Source organism: Monodelphis domestica, chromosome 5 (genome assembly GCF_027887165.1).
Source record: "Monodelphis domestica isolate mMonDom1 chromosome 5, mMonDom1.pri, whole genome shotgun sequence".
Classification (NCBI taxonomy): Eukaryota; Metazoa; Chordata; class Mammalia; order Didelphimorphia; family Didelphidae; genus Monodelphis; species Monodelphis domestica.
Window position 1 is genome coordinate 105,776,326 of NC_077231.1, and position 20,687 is coordinate 105,797,012.

The 20,687-nt window shown below is 37.0% G+C and overlaps 1 protein-coding gene across 8 annotated transcripts in view; it reads left to right on the forward strand.

Moving 5' to 3' along the window:
* Positions 1 to 20,687, forward strand: part of TMEM117 (transmembrane protein 117) — a 192,269-nt gene that overhangs the window by 54,110 nt on the left and 117,472 nt on the right. Inside the window, exons 2-6 of one of the 8 annotated variants that reach the window (XM_056799012.1) lie at positions 1,054 to 1,221; positions 3,026 to 3,125; positions 6,046 to 6,482; positions 12,447 to 12,584; positions 15,707 to 16,011. In XM_056799012.1, the coding sequence (XP_056654990.1) occupies positions 15,735 to 16,011 (277 nt within the window). In that variant the 5' untranslated portion in view covers positions 1,054 to 1,221; positions 3,026 to 3,125; positions 6,046 to 6,482; positions 12,447 to 12,584; positions 15,707 to 15,734. The other 7 variants (XM_056799011.1, XM_007503884.3, XM_007503886.3 and 4 more) reach the window with 7 other exon arrangements.

The following is a 20,687-nucleotide window of genomic DNA, read 5'->3' on the forward strand; positions in this document are numbered from 1 at the left end:
TAATAAAAGAGTTTTTTAAAAATTCAAAAATATAGCTTATCATCATTGACACACTGTGTCAGCTAAGAAAATATAGAATACAAGGCTTTCTCACCAAAAACGAGATCCATTTCCTCTTCATATCTGGCCATGATCCACTGTGAGTGCAAGCAAATGAATTGAACAAGGTAACATTTTTCATTTCTAAAGAACAGTAGTACAAATATGTGAAATCAGTATCCCCCAAATTAGCAAACAAACACACTATCCTATTTCACATAAGTTGATGTATGGCATTTTTTTAAAAAGACTATGAACCGGTGGATATATGTCACAAGTTTTTACAAACATAGCAAATCTTTCAACCTTGGTATTTAAACAAAGTAAAACTTATTTTGGATTAAGAATATCATCAAGAAATCTATATATCATTCTGGTGGAAGTAAAGTATTGAGCTGAAAAGTATAAATGTGAGATGTGCCTTTTTTGGAGGCTTTTTAGGGGTACAAATGCCCTGAGATTAACTATCCAACTTCCATTCACATATTTAGAAATGCAGGAAGGTTGGGGGTTATAATTGCATTTCACTTCACTAGAATGGGCCTTACCTCATGGTAGGGGCAGGCAAAAATGACCAGAGATTGTTAAGAAAATTCTAAAAATCATGTATAAAAAACCCTTAAACTCAATTGATATATTTAGCACATTAAATTTTCCAAAGGTTGTTATAGCAATTTTTCTGATGGAGTCCATCTATCCTCTATGTGACAATTTACAAAGTCAAATATAGAAAAGCTGTTTTTTATATGGGCCTACTCAATGTTTGTTCAGAATAGTTATACGGGAAAAGCAACTGAATTTAACAGTAGTTAAAACTCAGTACTTTAAAATGAACAGTATAACAGAATAATATTGAATGCAGTAATATATGAACTTAAAATCACAAAGTTAAATCTTAAAGCAATCAGTAAAATGCAATAGAATACATAGATTTTTATAAAACATTGGAGTCTGAAATGCCTTAAAATATAACCTCAAGTCTCTTTAAAGTTCCTTTGTTTTTTATCCATTTAGATGCCTATTGTCAGAAGGCAGAAGATTGGTATGGGCTAGGCAATGGTGTTTAAGTGACCTGCTCAGTGCCACAGCGCCAGCAAATGTCTGAGGCCAGATTCCAACCCAGGACCTCCCGTCTCTAGGCCTGGCTCTCAGTCCACTGAGCCACCCAGCTGCCCTCCCATAGTGAGTTTTTGGAATCTCAACAAATGGCAAAGAGTTGCAGAGAGATGAATTTCTCTCCTGAATCTCAAGTGAGATTAATGAAAGAACCAATATAGTTAAAAGATATCCTTTTACATAGCCCATTGCTTGTAAGTTCCTGTTTGGAAGTCTCTTCCTTCTTTCCCTTTCTTTCTCCCCTTCTGTGATCCACCCCCGTTTTTTTGTTACCAGCTGGTTTTTGATCCTGGGTGATCAGCTGGGCCAGGTGAGCAAGAGAGAGACCACCAGGGTAGACAGGTCTGGGACAGGAATGCAGGCAAGGTGAGCGGCAATCTGGGTCAAACAGCAAACAGGTCTTGAGTGGATGGCTGCAGGCAAGAACGCAGGTAGGCAGGCAGGATCCCTAAATACGTGCCGGGAGCCAGGCCGGTGGGAAGGGCTCAAGAAAGTCCAAATCTGATGGCTGCAGTCCAGAGCTGATCAAGAGTTTTCTAAAAAAGCATCTTGGAGAAACGTGGCTTAAAAAACAAACTAGGCACTAGCTATTAAAGGCTGAACTAAGTTACAGAAGATTGAGGGTATTTTGTTTTCCCAAGTGATTACGCCAAACTGTGGCAGGTAAAAATTAGTTTCTCTGCTAGAAGTATTATATTTTTAGAGGTTTATTAAAGGTTAAGAATTTAAGAAAATACAAGTAACAAAGCACATGCCTAGGAGGACTGAGAGGCCCATTCAATTTCACTTACATCATGAGAGACACGTCTGCTTGGAAGCAGAAGTAGCAAGAGAACTCAGTAGGCTTTTACAGCCAGTTAAATAGAAATTTTGACCTCGCCCAGGTGGAAATCTCAGTGAGATTAGAGGGCATCTCAGGAACTGGAGCAAGGACTTCTGGGGATTGAAGTCTGAGGTTCAAATCTCCATTTTTACAGTCCTGATTTTTGACTTATCAGTTTTCAGTGACTTTGAATGAGAGTGAGACTGGCCATTTTGTGCAACTCTGCCTCATTTAAATCCAATTTATGGGCAAGTCAGAACATCTTCTGATGTCATTGTCTTGAATGAATCCTCTTTGAAAAGGATGAAAAATAAATGAAGGCACTGGTGATCCAGGTTGGTTGGATATTGTCCTTTATACTTGAAGAAAACCAAAATGATATCATTAGTTATGTCTTTTGCCACTTAGATAACTTGGACTCATGGATGTTGGAACAAATTTTTCTCATTTGCTCCCTTCTACTGAAGGTAGTTTTAATATGCCTGGGGCAGATCCCTAGATATTTTTTTCCCCAAACAAATGCAAGAAATAGTAAATAAAGTTTAATATGATCTCATACACCCTGAAGGATGTGGTGCTTGATTTGGAGGAGTGATTGCTATATCCAAATAATCTCCTACTTGGAACTTCTGAGGCTGTAGGGTCATGGAGTAATCAGTTCCCTTTTTGCCAGAAATAGTACTGCCAGTCTTTTTAACACAATAACCAGGTTTTTTTTTAAAGATCTGTGAAAACAATAGCAAAATTGAAGTGTGTACCCTTCTTTTGAACTTTTTTGTTTGTATTAAACCAGTCAATTCTTTCAAGGTTGCATCTATCCAAATATAGATCTACAGTTTGGTCAAAAGCCTGTCAACCTGGTTTAGCCCTTCTGCCAATATAGGTTATCTGGGTGTGGCTAACCATAGCAAGTGGAAAGAGAATTTGATACTTAGATCCAGGAGACCTGGGTTCAAATCCTTGTGATCCTGATAAAATAGACATTATTTTACCATTCTGTGCATGTGGGATAATGACACGTATTCCCTTTGTATGTATCCTTCACAGATCTTATCTGACCATATGTGTATGTTCCTTCATGTGAGTTAACCAAATATGTATACTTTCCCCATTGATGATATGTAGGAGAGTGCCCAAAGTTTATGAGGTAAAGGTTTTATTGTTTTTATTATTATATTATATTGCTTGATTTTTATAATTTTCTCACATTCACTCTTGATTTTTGTGTGTGTGGTTGTTTTTTCCACTAATGTTATGGTAGTTATTTATATTGTTTTTTTGATTCTGCTTACTTCACTATGCATCAGTTCATGTAGCTATTTCCCTGTTTCTCTGTATTCATTCTATACGTCATTTCTTATAACATAGCACTATCACATTATATTCATATCCCATAACTTGTTTTGCAGAGACTCAATTGATAGACATCTATTTTGTTTTCAAATCTTTGCTGCCATAAATATTTGATGTACATAGAAACTTCCTTCTCAATGGGTTCCTTAGGGTATATGCCCAGTAATTTTATGTATGCTTAATCTATGTTACAGATTATCAGAGTATCTTTCTCAGTGCTAATTACAGCAGGAGAGTAGAGTTGATTGATTTACTATACTCCAGCCCACTTAAAGTAAGTGCTTAAATAATTAGTTGTCATAGGATTAAGAGAGTGAAAAATCTTCCAAAGCCATTTGACGAATTGAAATAACATCAGCCAGAAGTTTTTTTTCCAATTAGCCATAGGATTTCGTTATGCCTTTTGGATCTTATAAAAAAAAGCACCATATTAGTAGGAGTCAGAGAATTATATAAATTGATAAAACTGGTGTTTGGGAGGAAGCACACAGGTAGGGCTTTACTTAATGGGATTAGAAAATTACCCCTAGATTCGAGGGCCCAGAACCTTGAGGATAGATTAGAAAACATCACTGGGAGTTGGGGGTTGAGGTAAGAGATGTGGGGATATATAGGCTACAACAATAAGGTTATAGTACCTCTCTGGATCTTGTAGAAGGGGAAAATAAAAGAGATATCCAATGCATAGTATGACATAGTATAGGACAAGCAATAATCAACAAAAGAATTATAGTACATGTTAACAGAAAAAATTCAAATTTAGTAAGGTGAAGGGAAAAATCAGAACCATAATCATTTTGTGATATTTTGGTAGACGAACACTACAAACTATTTAAAGCAGATGGTCTTATCCACTATTAAAACAACTATTTTTTGTCCTTATAACATGGGACTTGGGGTTTCTCTTTCCAGACAACCCACATTCCAGTAGCTTTCAGGTCAAACAGAGAGCAGGAAAATTCCTTCCCTTCCTTACATTCTTGTAATGCTGAGGAAAAGGTGATTCTGAACATCAGAGGCTCACAATAAGAAAAGACCCCTAAGAGAAATATTCCCCTTTGATTCTCTCATAGATTTCAAGATGGACACAGATATACATTTTCTAGCTATGCCCTGATACCATCAGGTTGTAATCTAGGACATCTACTGGTCCCCTAAATTATGTCCAGCCAAACCCTGTGTCTTCAGGACACAAAACACCACTCTAGCCCCAATCAGGTGACAAACACCCCCCTACTTCTGCCTAAACTCACATCATCACAGTCTCTTCTCCAGTCATGTAGCACCTGTTGTCAATAGAGTATAAAAAACTGAATCCACCCCCCCCCCCAGGCAGTGTCCATTCTTGAACCTATCTCCCAACCCTTCAACATTACTACCAAATTAATACATTTCTCTTTTTTATTTTTAAGCTAAGTTTTGGAATCTTGCATTCTTGCAAAGGGTACCGATCCTGAACCCAGGGGTTCATCTCAAACCCCCAACAACACTTAGATAAGAGACACCTGCAGAATTATCTAAATAGTTACCTCAGCTTTGCAGTTTTGCCTAATAGGACTTCTTTCACAATTGTAAAAATATTTGATCATCTTCTTTTGTCTCCCTCCTCTAGTCTCCTGCTTTTGGATTGGGAATATACAAATCCATCTGAGTAAATTCATAATCCACATGGGGTCACCATTATGTTGGGGGTAGAGAAGGGCCCTCTTTTTCTAATTCAATTAAATAAATCAATGTTTAATTAATTTAATTTAAAAAGCTAATTAACATTTATTAATTGCCTGCTATGTCCCAGGCACTAGGTAGTACACTGGGCCTGGAGTCAGGAAGATCCAAGTTCAAATCTAGACTGAGACATTTACTAGCTGAGTGACCCTAGGTAAGTCACTTAACTCTCTTTGCCTCAGTTTCCTCACCTGTAAAATTATATGGAGAAGGAAATGGCAAACTACTTCAGAGTCTTTGTCAAGAAAACTATGTGGGTCACAAAGAATTGAACACAACTGAAACAACTGAACATGTGCCAGGCACTGTGCTAAGTGCTGGGGAGACAATTAAGAAAAGGAAAGACAGTCCCTACCCTCAAAGAATTTATAATCTGTTGAGAAGTGGTGGTCAAAAGATAACCTCTAAAAGAAAAGTTAGCTGCAAAAATCCCTGCCCTGTATAAAGGAAAACTCTGGAAGGAGTATAGAGGTCCACCCTCCAGTCTTCCAGTCAGAGGGGAGAGGAGAGAGGAGGCTGAAGGAATTAGTAAGACGTTGAGTTTCTAAAGCTGATTTATAGACATGATGATGGAATCATATTTTGTCAGGTAGATAGCTGCAAATACCAGCAAGCCCAGGGACAAAAGCTGTCTCCTTTTTTTCTAAGAGATCCTGAGTCATCAGTTCTTTTGGTTCAGCAGCCAATTGGGAGACTCACAGCAATGAGTCATAGGATCCCAGAAGCTTCTCTCCTCCACTCCCAATTCCCACACAGTCTACAGGAAGTAGACAGAGAATAGCTTTCATTTCTCTGTATAATTCACATATATATGGATAAAGGGTTTTCATGTTACTTTTTAAAATAGTAGCCAGCTGTGTTATAATAAAGAATAGTATGAAAATATAACTATATTATATATGCACACCTACAGAAGCTGGTAGGAAAAAAGGAATCATTAAACCTGTGCTTCAAGTCTACTAACATACATTCTGTTCTCATTAAAATAGCTCTAATAAGGACCTTGGACATTGGACGTTGTGGCAGGAGTGTGTATATCCTACCGAAAGAAGCCTAAACTGAAGACAAAGGTCTTAAAAAAGGAATGGGGAAGCGGGGGAGTGAGGGAGGTCGAGAAGAAGGGCAGAACCAAGTCTGCCACACACTGGATGAGAAGAAAAGTAAAAATATTTGAAAATAAATCCCACTTTCCATACTACAAATTTGACACAAAACAGCAGCCCAAACCTTATTAAATCAGTCTATGCCTTTTTGCCCGGAAACAATTAGGGGAAGATCCTTTTTGCTTGGAGGCTCTTTAAAAGTTGACGGCTTCTAGCGGTCTTGCTAACTTGGTGGGCTACCAGCCCACCTGTCAACCCCAGAGCATCCGAGATTCACCCTAGAGGATGGAGCTGCCAATCCTTTTGATGATTCCTACAAAGAGGTAAGGTTACTCCTGAAAGCCCTTGTTAGGATGCTTCTTTCCCCCCCTTCCTAAATCCTTCAGTGGCTTCTGTATCTATTTAGTTCTGCAGAGGCGGTACTTGAAGGAGAGAAGACTGGCGGGCGGGCTCCGCAGCCCTAGCGGTTTCCCAAAGGGTTGGAAGTGTCCAGCGGCGCCTCCACTGGGAAGAAGGGAGAGTGACGGGGCTGGGGGAGGGCAGGGGGCGGAGAGGAGGAAGAGACATGTTTCCAGCTGGCGATACAGCGGGCAGAATTGGAGGGAGCCTAGGTCACCCAAGCTGCAGTGGTTGCCCTTGTCGTAGCCTTCCCCCTTCCTCCCCTTTACCGGAAAACAAGCTGTGCCAAGATCGCCGAAGGAGAGAGAGATTTTTAAGGTCGGCCCTTCTACCGTAAGAGGCCTGGGGCGTAGATGGAGGAGGTGGTGGGTGGGCCGAGCAGGTATTTATAGCTCTGTGACCTAGGTGGCAGCTGCTGCTGCCGCCGCCGCCGCTGCCGCCACCGCCACCGCCACTGCTGCTGCTGCTGCTGATGCAGTAGCTTCAGTAAAATCCTCCAGGGGCTCCTCTCCTCTCTTCTGGCTAGCAAGGTAGACCACCCAGCATCTCGGAGGAATTTCGATTTATTTATTTTTTAGTTTTTCAGTCGCTTTATCCGTTTCTGTCTCCGTCTTTGTCTCTCTGTCTCTTACACACACACACACACACACCTCCCCACACCCAAAGTGTGTTTGGAACCGGAACTGGGTAAGTACTGTCTCTCCTGCCTCCTCCGCCTGTCCACTCATAAGGCAAGCCGGGTTAGCTTCTTATATTCAACTGTTGTCAAACTGCAGTATGATTTGTCTGTGTCTCTTTGTCGGTCTCTTGGTTTTCCTCTCCCTCCTGCTGGCGAATGTAGATATAATTGCATAACCTTAATCGCCAAATTCAGATACTTTTTCTTCATAGTTCTCTAGTAGTAGGAGAAGCAATGTAGGGTCTCCGAAAACCTTTTGGGTTGCAGCTTACACTCCATATAGGCAGTTGACTCTGCTTAGGAAAACTTGGTGTGCTTGAAAGACCTTGAGCTTTGCTGAAAAATTGAGCCAAGCAAAGGAAAAAATCAAAACAAAAACCCCAAACCCCAAACAACCTCAGTTAATCGAAGGTGTTCCTTTCTTGTTCATTAAATTTAGAAGGTTCACATGCGTGTCTCTTGAAAATTCTTCTTAAATTTCTTTCAAGTATGTAAACCTACTGGAACTTGAGAGGTTCCTTAACTTTATTGTGAATTACCTAAAGCCAATTTAATTTCTATTAAAAAACAAAACAAACAAAAAACAAACAAACAAAAAAAAACCACAAGGGTGCCTGACTTGTGCAGTTGCATTTTGATAATTTTGGAAAATAACTTTTTTTTTATCCATGTTTAGGTTTGAAAGCACATGAGTATTAAGATTACTCTATAAGCATCTTTGTTATTTAAAAATAGCAACTAAAAGTTAATCTCACTATATTGAACCAAGCCTGGAAAGGGCTATGGTAGCTATGGGATGTTTTAGAAAGTTCTTTTGGTAACAAATCTTGGTGACTAATAACACATTTTTTCAGGAATTAATTTTTATTCTCAAATGCAGACCTTTTGTAATGGTGATGTTTATTTTATTTTAACTTCTCCCCATTCCCCCCTATGCCTTATTTACTAGCATCTAATAAAGTTTCATGCTTTAGCTCTAATGGACATTTTTGCACAATGTAGAATATCTGTAATTTCAGTAAAACCAAATTTCAAGTAACCCTAAGCACAATGGGAAGTTGCATGGTGGACATAAACAGGCTGCAGCAAGTTAATGCAGACTTGCACATAAAAAGTACTATAAAAGACAATTGGGACAAGTGCAACTGGAAAAGAGCTTGACCTGGACATTCATTCATTAATAATTAGAGATAACAGATATAGCCAGAATGGTACATTGGTACCATAAAGATATTCAAAGAATCAGAGGAAGACCTCCAGGACACAATGATAAATTATTTTTGGAGGATTTATAGAAAGATATGGATAGAAACCCCAGAGGATAGATATGCAGTGGATGATTTCAATTTGCATCCTTGGAAAGAGTATCCACAGGGGTGAAATTACAGCTCCATCAATTTGTAAAGACATTTCTGCACAGCCAGTTGGTGCATTTTAAACTGTCAGACTTTTCTAACATGTTTACTGTTAGATAAAAACTAGTTTCAGGAAACCTTGTTTTATTCTTATACTGTCATTTTGGGGGAGCAATTTACCATACATTTTGTAGATAAGGAAACTGAGGCTAAAAGACTAACCTATTTGTCAGTAATCAGATAGCTAGTGAGTCTTAGTTGCAGAATCTGAAACTGTGTCTTCCTGGGCTCAACCTTGTCCACTGCTAAAATGCTGCTGTTTTTTCTTATTCTTAAAAAAAAAAAAATCCTTACCTTCTATCTTAGAATCAATACTAACTATTGATTGATTCCAAGACAGAAGAACAATAGGGGCTAAGTGACTTGCCCATATTGGTTCTAAGACAGAAGAGCAGTAAGGGCTGGGCAATGGGCAGTGGTTAAGTGACTTGCCCAGGGTCACCCAGTTAGGAAGTGTCTGAGGTCAGATTGGAACCCAGGACCTCTCTCATCTCTCGGCTTGATTCTCAATCCACTGAGCCATCTATCTTTCCCTATGATGTTTCTTGATAGCATTAAAAATCACTTCAAGGAATGGTTATAAGCACTTTAAAAATGTCATGATATTGATTTTTGGCTTTGTTTTCTCTGTTTCAGGCCCTATTAAAGTATTAATAAGTATTTTTATATAGCTACAAAAGATTTATTAATAATGCTATTTGGAGACCTTTAGTACTTCTTTGTTTTGGGTTTCTGTGTCCTGAAAAACAAAATATAAACAAAAACCCCATTTAGATTATGAATCAATGATCAGGGAAATCCTAGAGGTAGGAGTATGGTATTTGTTAAAAATTGCTTATATTTGCCTTTCACTGATTATTTTTTTAAACCCTTACCTTCTGTCTTAGAATCCATACTGTGCATTGGTTCCAAGGCAGAAGAGTGGTAAGGGCTAGGCAATGGGAGTTAAGTGACTTGCCCAGGACCACACAGCTAGGATGTGTTTGAGGCCAAATTTGAACCCAGGACTTTCCATCTCTAGGCCTGGTTCTCCATCTACTGAGCAACCCAGCTTCTCATTTCAACAATTAATTTTAAAGACTGTGTGGCCTCTTGAGCTATGCTAAAACTAAGGCAGAATGTTGTGGCATTATTTAATCTTTGTTAAGCACTTAGTATTTAAGATTTTATACACAACCTAGACATTTCTGTTCACTCAAGTATAGAATGAGAATAATATGCTAAAATCTACCCTCATCATCATGGCTCATTTTGATAAAAAAAAATATTTTTTTGTTCTTCTGCACCCTAGACCTAATTCAAAACCTATTTCTACACTATAACTGGTTGCCTGCGTATCACATAATTTTCTGCTTGCCTTTGTGACCTAGCATCTTCATGCTGGTACTTTCCCTGATTCTTTTCTCAGACAACACCAAAGACTTGCCATTAACATGTTATAGAACAGTGATAGTGAACCTATGGCACAAGTGCCAAAGATGGCATGCAGAGCACTCTCTGTGGGCACACGGCCAACCTCACCCCACCCCAAAGTTCATTATTAGAAAGACTGAGGGACTCAGACAGAACTGCTTCCCCTCCCCCTCTCCACAGAGTGCTTGGGCCACTCTCCTCCTCCTCCTCTCTACACTTGCTCAGGACATTCCTCACTTCACCAGCCCCTTTGCCCAGCATCCCACTGGGAGCGCTTCCTCTCTCCACTGTGTGGGGTAAGAGGGGATGGGGAGTATGCCCTGCACTTGGTGTGGGGGAGGGGCACAGCACTAGGGGATGGGGCAGGGCCTGACATTCCATCTCTAAAAGTTTCGCCATCATTGTCATAGAATCATAGAGATATATCTGGAAGGAACTTTATATATCATCCCTCTCACTTTGCAACTATGGAACCTGAGGACCAAAGAGACTATGTGATGAACCCCAAATCATAGAATAAGTGACAATTTTCACCCAGGTGTTCTGACTCTGTCTTTCTCTCTTTACCTTTTGTTGCTCATTGAAACTTTTATTGATCCTTTCTCATTCCCCTTAAAGAATACATTTATGCCAAAGGAAACTAAGGCTTTTGTTTTCAGATACCAAGAAGACCCCGTTTAGATTCTACCTCTGACCTCTAATGCTTGTGTGATATTGGGTCAATCACTGAAAAGTGAGGAGATTGGATTTAATGGCCTCTGATGCCTCTTTAAGGCCATAAATTGGCAGTCCTATGTACATATTTCACTGGGAACATACATTGGTGTATATAATCAGAGTTAATGCTCCTGATCTGGGAAAGGGCTTTGGAGGTAATACAGGCTAAACTCTCTCTCCCTGCCCCTTTCTCTTCTTCTTCTTTTTTTAAGATTAGGAAACCAAGATTTAGATGTAAAGTGACATTCAAGGTCACATAGCAAGTTAGTGGTAGAGTTAGGACTAGACCTGAAGTTTTCTGATTCCTATTTGAATGTGATTTTTACTACATCATGCTCACTAATGGTAAGAATTTTAAGCCAAGAAGGGAGAACATGGTTAGATTATGCTTACCTTTTACTTGGCATTTGAGGATAAATGTAATTTTGGTCCTAAAATACTCTAAAAAGCAAGATATAATATAAGTACCTACTTTGTTATCGTTCACTTTAAGATCAGGAATAATTTGAAGGTCTGTCTTCATAATATGCCAGTAGCAATAATTTTAAGTATTATTGTATAAAATCTTCCAGTTTAAGAATTTTTATTTTATTTGATTCTAACTAAATTAGGTAACATATAAAATATAGCAGTGTGTTTCACAAAATGTATGGCAAAAAACACATACAGTACTAAAATATGCTTAACTACATCCATCATGTCATAAAAACTTCTAAGTCAGAACCATTAATTATAGTCCCAGGCAACATGTGAAGCACAGATAGCTAAGAGAATCAGAGAAACTGGAGTGAGATCTTCTGTTTTCTAGAGCTATACACACAGAAAGTTCTTAGAAAATATTTTTGGTTCTATTTAGCTAGGTACTATCATAACTAAAGACAGCACTAGCAAAGGAATGAATTATGATCCTTTTTTGCCCTTATAATAACAATATATGATACTGTGTGAGAGGCAAGATGGCATAATAGATGGGGAACTAGCTTCAAAGCCAGGATAATATGGGTTCAAGTCCTTGTCTATGATATGCATTGCCTATTTGACTCTGGGCAAGCCACTTAATCATGTCAGTATTCTAGGAAACTCTCTAAGACTAAGTTACAGAGAAAACTGCATTAGTCAAGTGAGTTTTCTCACTTGGGAATGAATGAAATCATAGGTACAGTCTCTAAGATTACATAATTTGTTCAGTCCTCTACATTTCATGTTCAGACCTCTACATTTTCTCAGTAATCCTTAAAAAAATCCTAAAACTTAAATGACACCAAATGCTCTTCAAAAAGAGCATTGTGTTTGTGAGAAGAGCATGAAATTGAACTAGAATGACAAATCCTGATTCTGATCTTAAGTGCTTGTGTGACCTCAAGTAAATTAATAAAGTGAAAGGATTTAATGAGGTGGTTTCTAAGGCCTCTTCCTCTTCAACACTAAATCTTAGGTAAAATATTGACTTCCTGCTGAGAAACAGGAAGGGTGCAAATGAAGTCATTTATTACTATATCTTAATGAGACTAGTAAAGGAAGGGGATTTTAGTTCAATCCAACAGGGTATTTTGTGTTGTTGTTCAGTCATTTCATTTGTGTCTACTCTTTGTAATCCCATTTTGAGTTTTTTTGGCAACGATATTGGTGAGGTTTGCTATTTCCTTTTCCGGTTCCTTTTACAGATGAGGAAACTGAGGCAACGAATATTAGATGACTTGCTCAGAGTCAACAGATAGTAAATGTCTGAAGCTGGATTTGAATTCAGATCTTCCTGACTCCAGGCCTAGCGTTCTATCTACTCTGACATCTAGCTACCGCAAGTAGGTTATTATATCAACAACAGAAATAGAATCATGACCAAAATGAATGAATTCGCTATTTCACTCCTGCTTCAAACATGACACAACTCCATAACTTGTAAAGTCCATATTCTGTGGTCTTTTTCCATATTGGAAATAAGTTATTAAAATCTACAAAACTGGAAATTACACAGCAAAGAACTCAAGCAGAATAATGCTCATATTTATATTACACTTATAGGCTTACAGAGTTCTTTATGTACATTGTGAAGTGAATGCCACAGCTAATTATACACATTTTACATATGAGGAGACTGAGGCTCAGAGAAAGTAAGTGACTTGGCCAAAGTCATTCAGACAGTAATTGGCCTGGTCAGTATTCAAAATCAGTTTCTCTGACTCCAAATCCAGGGGGCTCTTTCCATTACACAACATTCTAGACTGTAGGTGAAAAAACCATTATGGAACCATTAAGATACTAATAGTAGCAGCTTGAGAAATCTTCCATTGGCCAAGAATGAACAGTAATTTTAAGAGGTAAAATATAATCCCCCTTCCCGCCTCAACACCAAAGTATTATCAGTGCTGTATTTTAAGGAGACAAAAATTAATCTGGCTGCTCAATTTGATACTGGGCAATTGGTGGGGGTGGGAGAAAGGGAAGACCAGAAAACAAGACCATATGTAGGCAACTTTGTGATCACATGACTATAGTGCTCTTTGACCTTGCTGCCATGGTAACTAGTGAGTAGTAGGTGAAAGTATCACTATAAAGTGTTCTCATCAGCACTAGTTCTACAATAAAAAAATTCCCAAAAGGCAAGAATATCACTAGCATGTGAAGGAAACAGCTCAATACTTAAACTTTGGCACATCTGCAAAACTTTTCAAAAATCACATTATTTTGGATTTGTCTTGTCAGATTTTCTGTACGTTTCTGACTTTGCTTTTCTCCATATGAGCAGAATAGCCAAATAGCTCTTGTGCTCTTGTGGTGGCTGACATCTTCTTGATTCACGTAAATGTGTGCTGGGTTACTCTCAGTATGCTTTCTATTCTTATTTATTCCACCTTGTATGTTTTTGTGGACTTTCTTTGAAGTTTTAGAAAGATATTATGTATTAATAATCAACTTGGAGAGGAGTGCCAAAGTCTTTTATAAATTGTGAAGATAGATTCCATCAATAAGTTTTGTTTCCTTAGGAATATGTTGAATAAATGCAGAAAGCAATGTTAGAATGACTAAGTAATCCTTTGCTCACCTGATAGACTAAGATTGGTTTAAATGTTGATTCCATGTAACACCTTATACAAATAATCTATTTTTAATATGAACTTTGCTTCTTTTTCCTGTCATCAGTGATATATAATATCTAAATAGCATATTATACATAATTCTGTATTATATAATAATAATAGCTAATATTTATATAGTGTTTAAAGGCTTACAAAGCATATTCTGTTATCTCATTTGACTCTCAAAATAACTCTGGGAGATAGGTGTGATTGATCCCATTTTATAAATTGTAAAATTGAGATGGAGAAGTTAAGGGTCTTGTCCAGGGTCATAGAACTAGTAAATATCTGAGGTGGGATTTAAACTCTTCTTTTCACAATTCCCAAGTCCAGTACTCTACCTGTTATGCTACTTAAGTGAAAAGAAGAGTATCAAAATATTACTAAAGTCATGAAGCTGGTGTATTACACTGGAAAGAGGATCTAGAAGAGTCAGAAGCCTTAGGTTTGAGTCTGAGCTTTGCCACTTATTTTATTGAGAGTAAATTAGTCATACTCTCTCTGGTCATCAATTTCTTCATTGTTAAAATACTTGTACCACCTACTTCAGTTTATGAAGATCAAATGACATAATGAACTGATAGCGTTTCATAATTAGAAAAGATTATTTAAATGCAAGAATGAGCAGCTTTTGCAGCAGAGTAGTAAGGCTGACAATGCAAGTTATTGGATGGTTAGTCAAAATGAAACAGTTGAAAAAAATGACTGGAATAATCACTGCTCAAAGCTAGAAAGCAGTAGCATTACACACATTTTCAGGAATAGTTCTTTCAACTGAAATTAAAGTTTTGTGCATTTCATATAGCAAAAACTAAATGATAAAAAAAAAATAGCCAGATCCATCTACAACTAGTCAGGCAACAACTTAGGGAACAAGAAAGGAAAGAAGGAGTATTAAGAAGAATTTAAAAATATCTTTAAAATAAATATATAATTAAAAATGCTAGACCGCCTTATTCCCCCCTGACATGTAAACAACACTATAACTAGAACAGAGCAACTGTAGCTTTACTCAGGGCACAGAAATGTAACACTTATACTATTTTAGCAGCTTAAAAGCCATTATAGTAGCACACTGCCCCTTCCCTCACTCAGTGCTCTACTGAACTTGTCTTAATTATTTTTTAATGTCATGAATGACAAAATTGACTTCAAGACTTCTTTTATGCTACTTAGTCCAGGGCCCCAAATCACTATTCCTTTGCACGTAGGGACTTTTGGGGAATTAGCTACTTTTCACGCAGGAGAGTGAAGGTTCAACGTCTTTGAAGAGTATGTTGAGGAGACATTGTGTTTTATTTTTGCCTTAGTAGTTGTTACCAATTAAATGTAATAAATTTCCACACAAATTTTCCTAGGTTATAGGATCCAACTTCTCTCCCTCTCACCCTTCTCCTCCCCCTCCCGGTGCTGGCAGGCAATTCCATGTGGGTTAGACATCTATTATCATGCAAAACGTGTTTCCATGTTGTTCATTTTTGTAAGTGGGTAATCTTCTAAAAGAAACCAGAAGGGAACCTTGTAAACGGTAGGGATGAAGAGTAAGGCAGATGTGCTTTCCGATTTAGCTTATGGCAAGTGAGCACCATGACTCCCCTCTGTCTGTGTGTGGCCAAGGAGCATCAGCAGTTTCATTTTGACCTCCAGTTCTGCCCTCCTAATGTAAGGATAGGCAGGTGTTACTGCAGACAAGGAAACAGTTCTCTTGACGGAAGACCATCGATTAAGAGATGAAAGGAGTCTTAGAGACTATCTGGTCCAACCCCCGTGTTAGATTTAAGTGGACATAATTTGAGGTACAAAGGCCTTGAGTTTTCTTCTAACCGCATGTATCCTTCCTCACACAGGAAAGCTACTGAACTGAGCTTTTGAAGGATGGGCAAAGACTTCCGCTATTATTTCCAGCACCCATGGTCTCGATTGATTGTGGCTTATCTGGTGATCTTCTTTAACTTCTTAATATTTGCGGAGGATCCTGTCTCTCACAGCCAAACAGAGGCCAATGTTATTGTTGTTGGAAACTGTTTTTCATTTGTAACCAATAAATACCCCAGAGGAGGAGGCTGGAAGCTCTTGAAAGTGCTTCTATGGCTACTTGCAATTCTCATAGGACTAATAGCTGGGAAATTTCTATTTCATCAACGTTTGTTTGGTAAGTACAATGATTCATGAAATGTAACTGTACTAATGTCTGACTTCTAAAACAGCATTGTTAAAACTTAGTGCCAAATTAAGTGCATTGTAGTTGTGTAGAGTCCATTGTCCTCACACTCTCAATTGTTCTGCACTGTTGCTTCAAGGTTCTTTAGATGTTTTCAGATTAGTGTTTATATCTCATTCTTAATTTTTTACTTTAAAAAAGTGACCGTAGAACTAAAAATGTCTTTTTTTTTGGTTTGGGTTGGTAATCTTATTTTTAGAAAAAAAAAAGGTTATTTTTCCCTTGAAGTTTTTTTAATAGAAAATTTTATTCAACATACAACATTTTCCAGTAAAAAAGCAATATACAGGAAAAGTTGTACACTGCTGTTACAGAAACAAAAAAAAAATACTGGAAAAGAATGAAAAATAAATGTGATTTTGCTGATTCTATTTTTACTTCACTCAAAACTTCCCTTGAAGTTTTAAGAGCAACACTTCTCCCCAAGCCACATTCTCATTAAATTAACTCATTGGCTATCTGTCTCCTATATCAACCAAACATGTTGTTGGTTCCAAGGGACCTAAAAGTAGAAATCTTATTTGTTTTTTTCACTCATTCATTTTTAAGGGTCTTTATGTTTGCCCTCATTAGAATAATTGTTTGGCAATGGTCCAGTTTATAGATTCAGAGGACCAGATCATAGATTTTAGCTAGAAAAGAGTGTCTAGACCATATAAATCTCATTTTACTTATGAGGAAATGGGCGGAGATATTAATTAAGTTCCCTGAGTTCACACCATCTCATCAGAATTTGAATCTAAGCCCTTTATTTTCAAAGCCTTTTTATAAAGAGCAAAACTAAAAACTATTTGGCATGGATTACTTTTCTATTTAAACTAAATGGAAGGGCCATTAATCTCAGATATAATTTTCGTGCATAATGATGAGTCATTTGCCTTATTAATGACTATATTCTGATGAGTCATTTATGTGTAATGAGTCTGTATTGTTAAAGGCATATTTCAGTCATCACTTCCATCTTAACTCTTCTACTGTCACAACTAATTTTAGCTCTCGAAAATTCAATCTAGATTTCAATTAAAATGTATTTAAGAACTTACTTTAAAGGAGTAACGTCAGCTTACTTTTTGTTATTTGTTTATGGCAGGGAAAAATTAGTACTTTGACTTACTTTATCCTATTTAGTCTGATGTTTATTACTCAATTCATAGCCCTATCCCCCCAAGCTGTACTGTAATTTTTAGGATCATATTGCACATAGAATAGTAGCTTTCTTCCAGCACTGATAAGAATAGAGCCAGGAACATTTTACTTCCATTAACTAGTTTCTAACATGCTCAGTAAAGGAACCAGGAAGATAAAGAAAGAGGTCTTCTCCTGTACTCTGAGGGTTCTCCTGCAACTTATTTTCTGCACTTCACTTGTGGATGTGGGGGAGCAGGAGAAAAGTCTCCAAACTTCCCTTCCCCTATCTTGCTGAAGTCTGGTCTATAACTAAAAGGGAGAGAAATTGATCCAGGAAAAAAGGGGGAAGCAATCAGAAATATTTCACAGCTTGCATAGAGGAGGAGAACTTTTCTCTTCTTGTAGTCTTGGATGCAGCCTCAGTTACTGGGTCACTCAATTACAGAGGAGTCCCCTGTGTCCTCTCAGCAAGATTCTACAATGCAATACTACTGCTATGACAAAAGTCCATGCCTATAAATTGATTTGGGGAACACCAATTGATCAGGAGCTTCCCTGACCAATATCCCTTATATACCTGAACATCCCCCCCTTACATTTAGAACAATGGCTAGTTGTTGCAGAAGTTATCATATACAGATCCAATAATAAAATAACTAACATTTAAATTTTTTTAATATTTTATGTTTTCCCCAATTACATGTAGTAATAATTTTTAAAATGCATTAAAACATTTTTTTTAAACCCTTACTTTCCATCTTGGAGTCAGTACTGTGTATTGGCTCCAAGGCAGAAAAATGGTAAGGGCTAGGCAATGGGGTTAAGTGACTTGCCCAGGGTCACACAACTGGGAAGTGTCTGAGGCCAGATTTGAACCTAGGACCTCCCATCTCTAGGCCTGGTTCTCAATCCACTGAGATACCCAGCTGCCCCCTTAAAATGCATTTTTGAGAATTTTAAGATCTAACTTCTCACTATCCCTACTTTCCCTCCCCTCTCCCTGATATGGTAAGCAATTTAATATAGGTTATTCCATTTTGTTCATGTTGTGAAAGAAGATTCACATAAAACAAAACAAAAACAAAAATCCAATCACAATAAACACACACACATAAAGTGTGCTTCAATCTGTAATCAGAATCTAGCAATTCTTTCTCTAGCGATAGCATTTTTCATCATAAGTGCTTCAGAATTTTCTTGAATAATTTTATTTGAGAATAGTTAAGTCTTTCACAATTGATCATCATATGACATTGTTGTTACTGTGCTGTTCTGGTGCTGTTCATTTTATTCTATCAGTTCATTTAGGTGTTTTTCCAGGTTTTTTTGAAATCATCCTGCTCATCATTTCTTGTAGCACAGTAGTATTCCACTACAATTATATACCATACCTGTTCATCCATTCCCCAATTGATGGGTTTCCCCCATCCCCATTGTTCAGTTCTTTGTCACCAAAAAAGAGCTGATATAAATAGTTTTGTACAAATAGATACTTTTGTGGTTTTTTTTTTTGCATGTGATATCTTTGGGATATAGACCTAGAAGTGATATCACTGATTAAAGGGTATGTATAGTTGAACATAGTTCCAAATTGCTCTCCAGAGTGGTTGGATCAGTTAACAACTCCACCAGCAGTACATTAGTGTCCCAATTTTCTCATATCCCTTCCAACATTTATCATTTTCCTTCTCTGTCATATTAGCCAGTCCAATAGGTGTGAAGTAGTACCTACAAGTTGTAATTTTCATTTCTCTAATCAATACTGATTTAGATCTTCCTTTCATATGAGTATAGATTGCTTTGATCTCTTTATCTGAAAATTGCCTGCCTATATCCTTTGACCATTTATCAACTGAGGAATGACTTGTATTCTTATAAATGTGACTTAGTTCTCTATATATTTGAGAAATGAGGTCTTGATCAGAGGAACCTGCTATAAAAATTTCCCCTTAGCTTACTGCTTCTCCTGGCTGCTTTGGTTTTATTTGCACAACATTTTAAAAATTTAATATAATCAAAATTATCCACTTTATAGCTCATAATGTTCTCTATCTCTTGTTTGGTTATAAATTATTTCCTTATTTATAGATATGATAGGTAAAGTATTCTATTCTCTCTTCAATTTGCTTATAGTTTTATTGTTTATGTCTCAATCATATACTCATTTTGACCATATCTTGGTATAGGGTGGGAGATAATGATTTATATCTAGTTTCTTCCAAACTGTTTTCCAGTTTTTCTAGTCAAATACTTTTGTCAAATAGTGAGTTCTTGTCCCCAAAGCTGAGATCTTTGGATTTATCAAACACCAGATCACTATGGCCATTTACTACTGAGTATTATTTACTCAATCTATTCCATTAATCCACCACTCAATTTTTCAGTCAGTACCAGATATTTTGATAATTTCTGCTTTATAGTACATTTTGAAGTCTGGTATAAACTAGATGTTGTTCCTTACCATTTGTTCCATTAATTCCCTTGATATTTTTGACCTTTTGTTCTTCCAGATGAATATTATTTTTTAGCTATGTAAATTAATTTTTGGTAGTTTGATTGGTATAGCAATGAATAAGTAAATTAATTGAGGTAGAATTATCATTTTTATTATGTTGTCTTAGCCTGTCTGTGAGCAATTAACATTTTTCCAGTTGTTTAGATCTAACTTTATTTGGGTGAAAAGTGCTTTGTAAGTGTCTTGTCTTGGCAAGTAGACTCAAGGTAATTCATATTGTCTAAAGTTATTTATTTGGAATTTCTCTTTCTCTTCATGCTGGACTTTGTTGGAAACATATAGAAATGCTCATGATATATGTGGGTTTCTTTTGTATCCTGCAAGTTTGCTAACGTTGCTAATTATTTCAACTAAGTTTTTAGTGAATTCTTTACGTATATTGGGGTATCATCTGCATCATCTGCAAAGAGTGACAGTTTCATTTTTTCATTGTCTCTTCTAATTTTTTCAGTTTTTCTTCTCTTATTACTATAGCTAGCATTTATAGCATAATACTGAGTAATAGTGGTGAGAAGGTATATTCCTTTCTATTTCCATTCAATTTTCTCCTGACACCTATTAAGCCTGACTTTTAAAAAATTCCATTCATGTCTTAACTTCTTTCTTGTTTTTTTTTTAGATTTATCTACTTCTGAAAGGAGAAAGTTGAGGTCCCCCACTAATATAGCTTTACTATTTCTTTCTATAGCGCATTTAACTTCTTTAAAAAATTGGATCTTATATACCATTTGGTGTATATGTATTTAGTACTAATATTACTTCATTGTTTATGGTACCTTTTATCAGGTTGTAATTTCCTTCCTCATCTGTTTTAATTAGATTTATTTTTGCTTTTGCTTTCTCTGGGATTATGACTGCTACTCCTGCTTTTTCTATTTTGGCTGAAGCATAATATATTCTGCTCCAGCCCTTTACTTTTACTTTGTGTGTCTCCCTGCTTCAAATGAATTTCATTGTATATTCT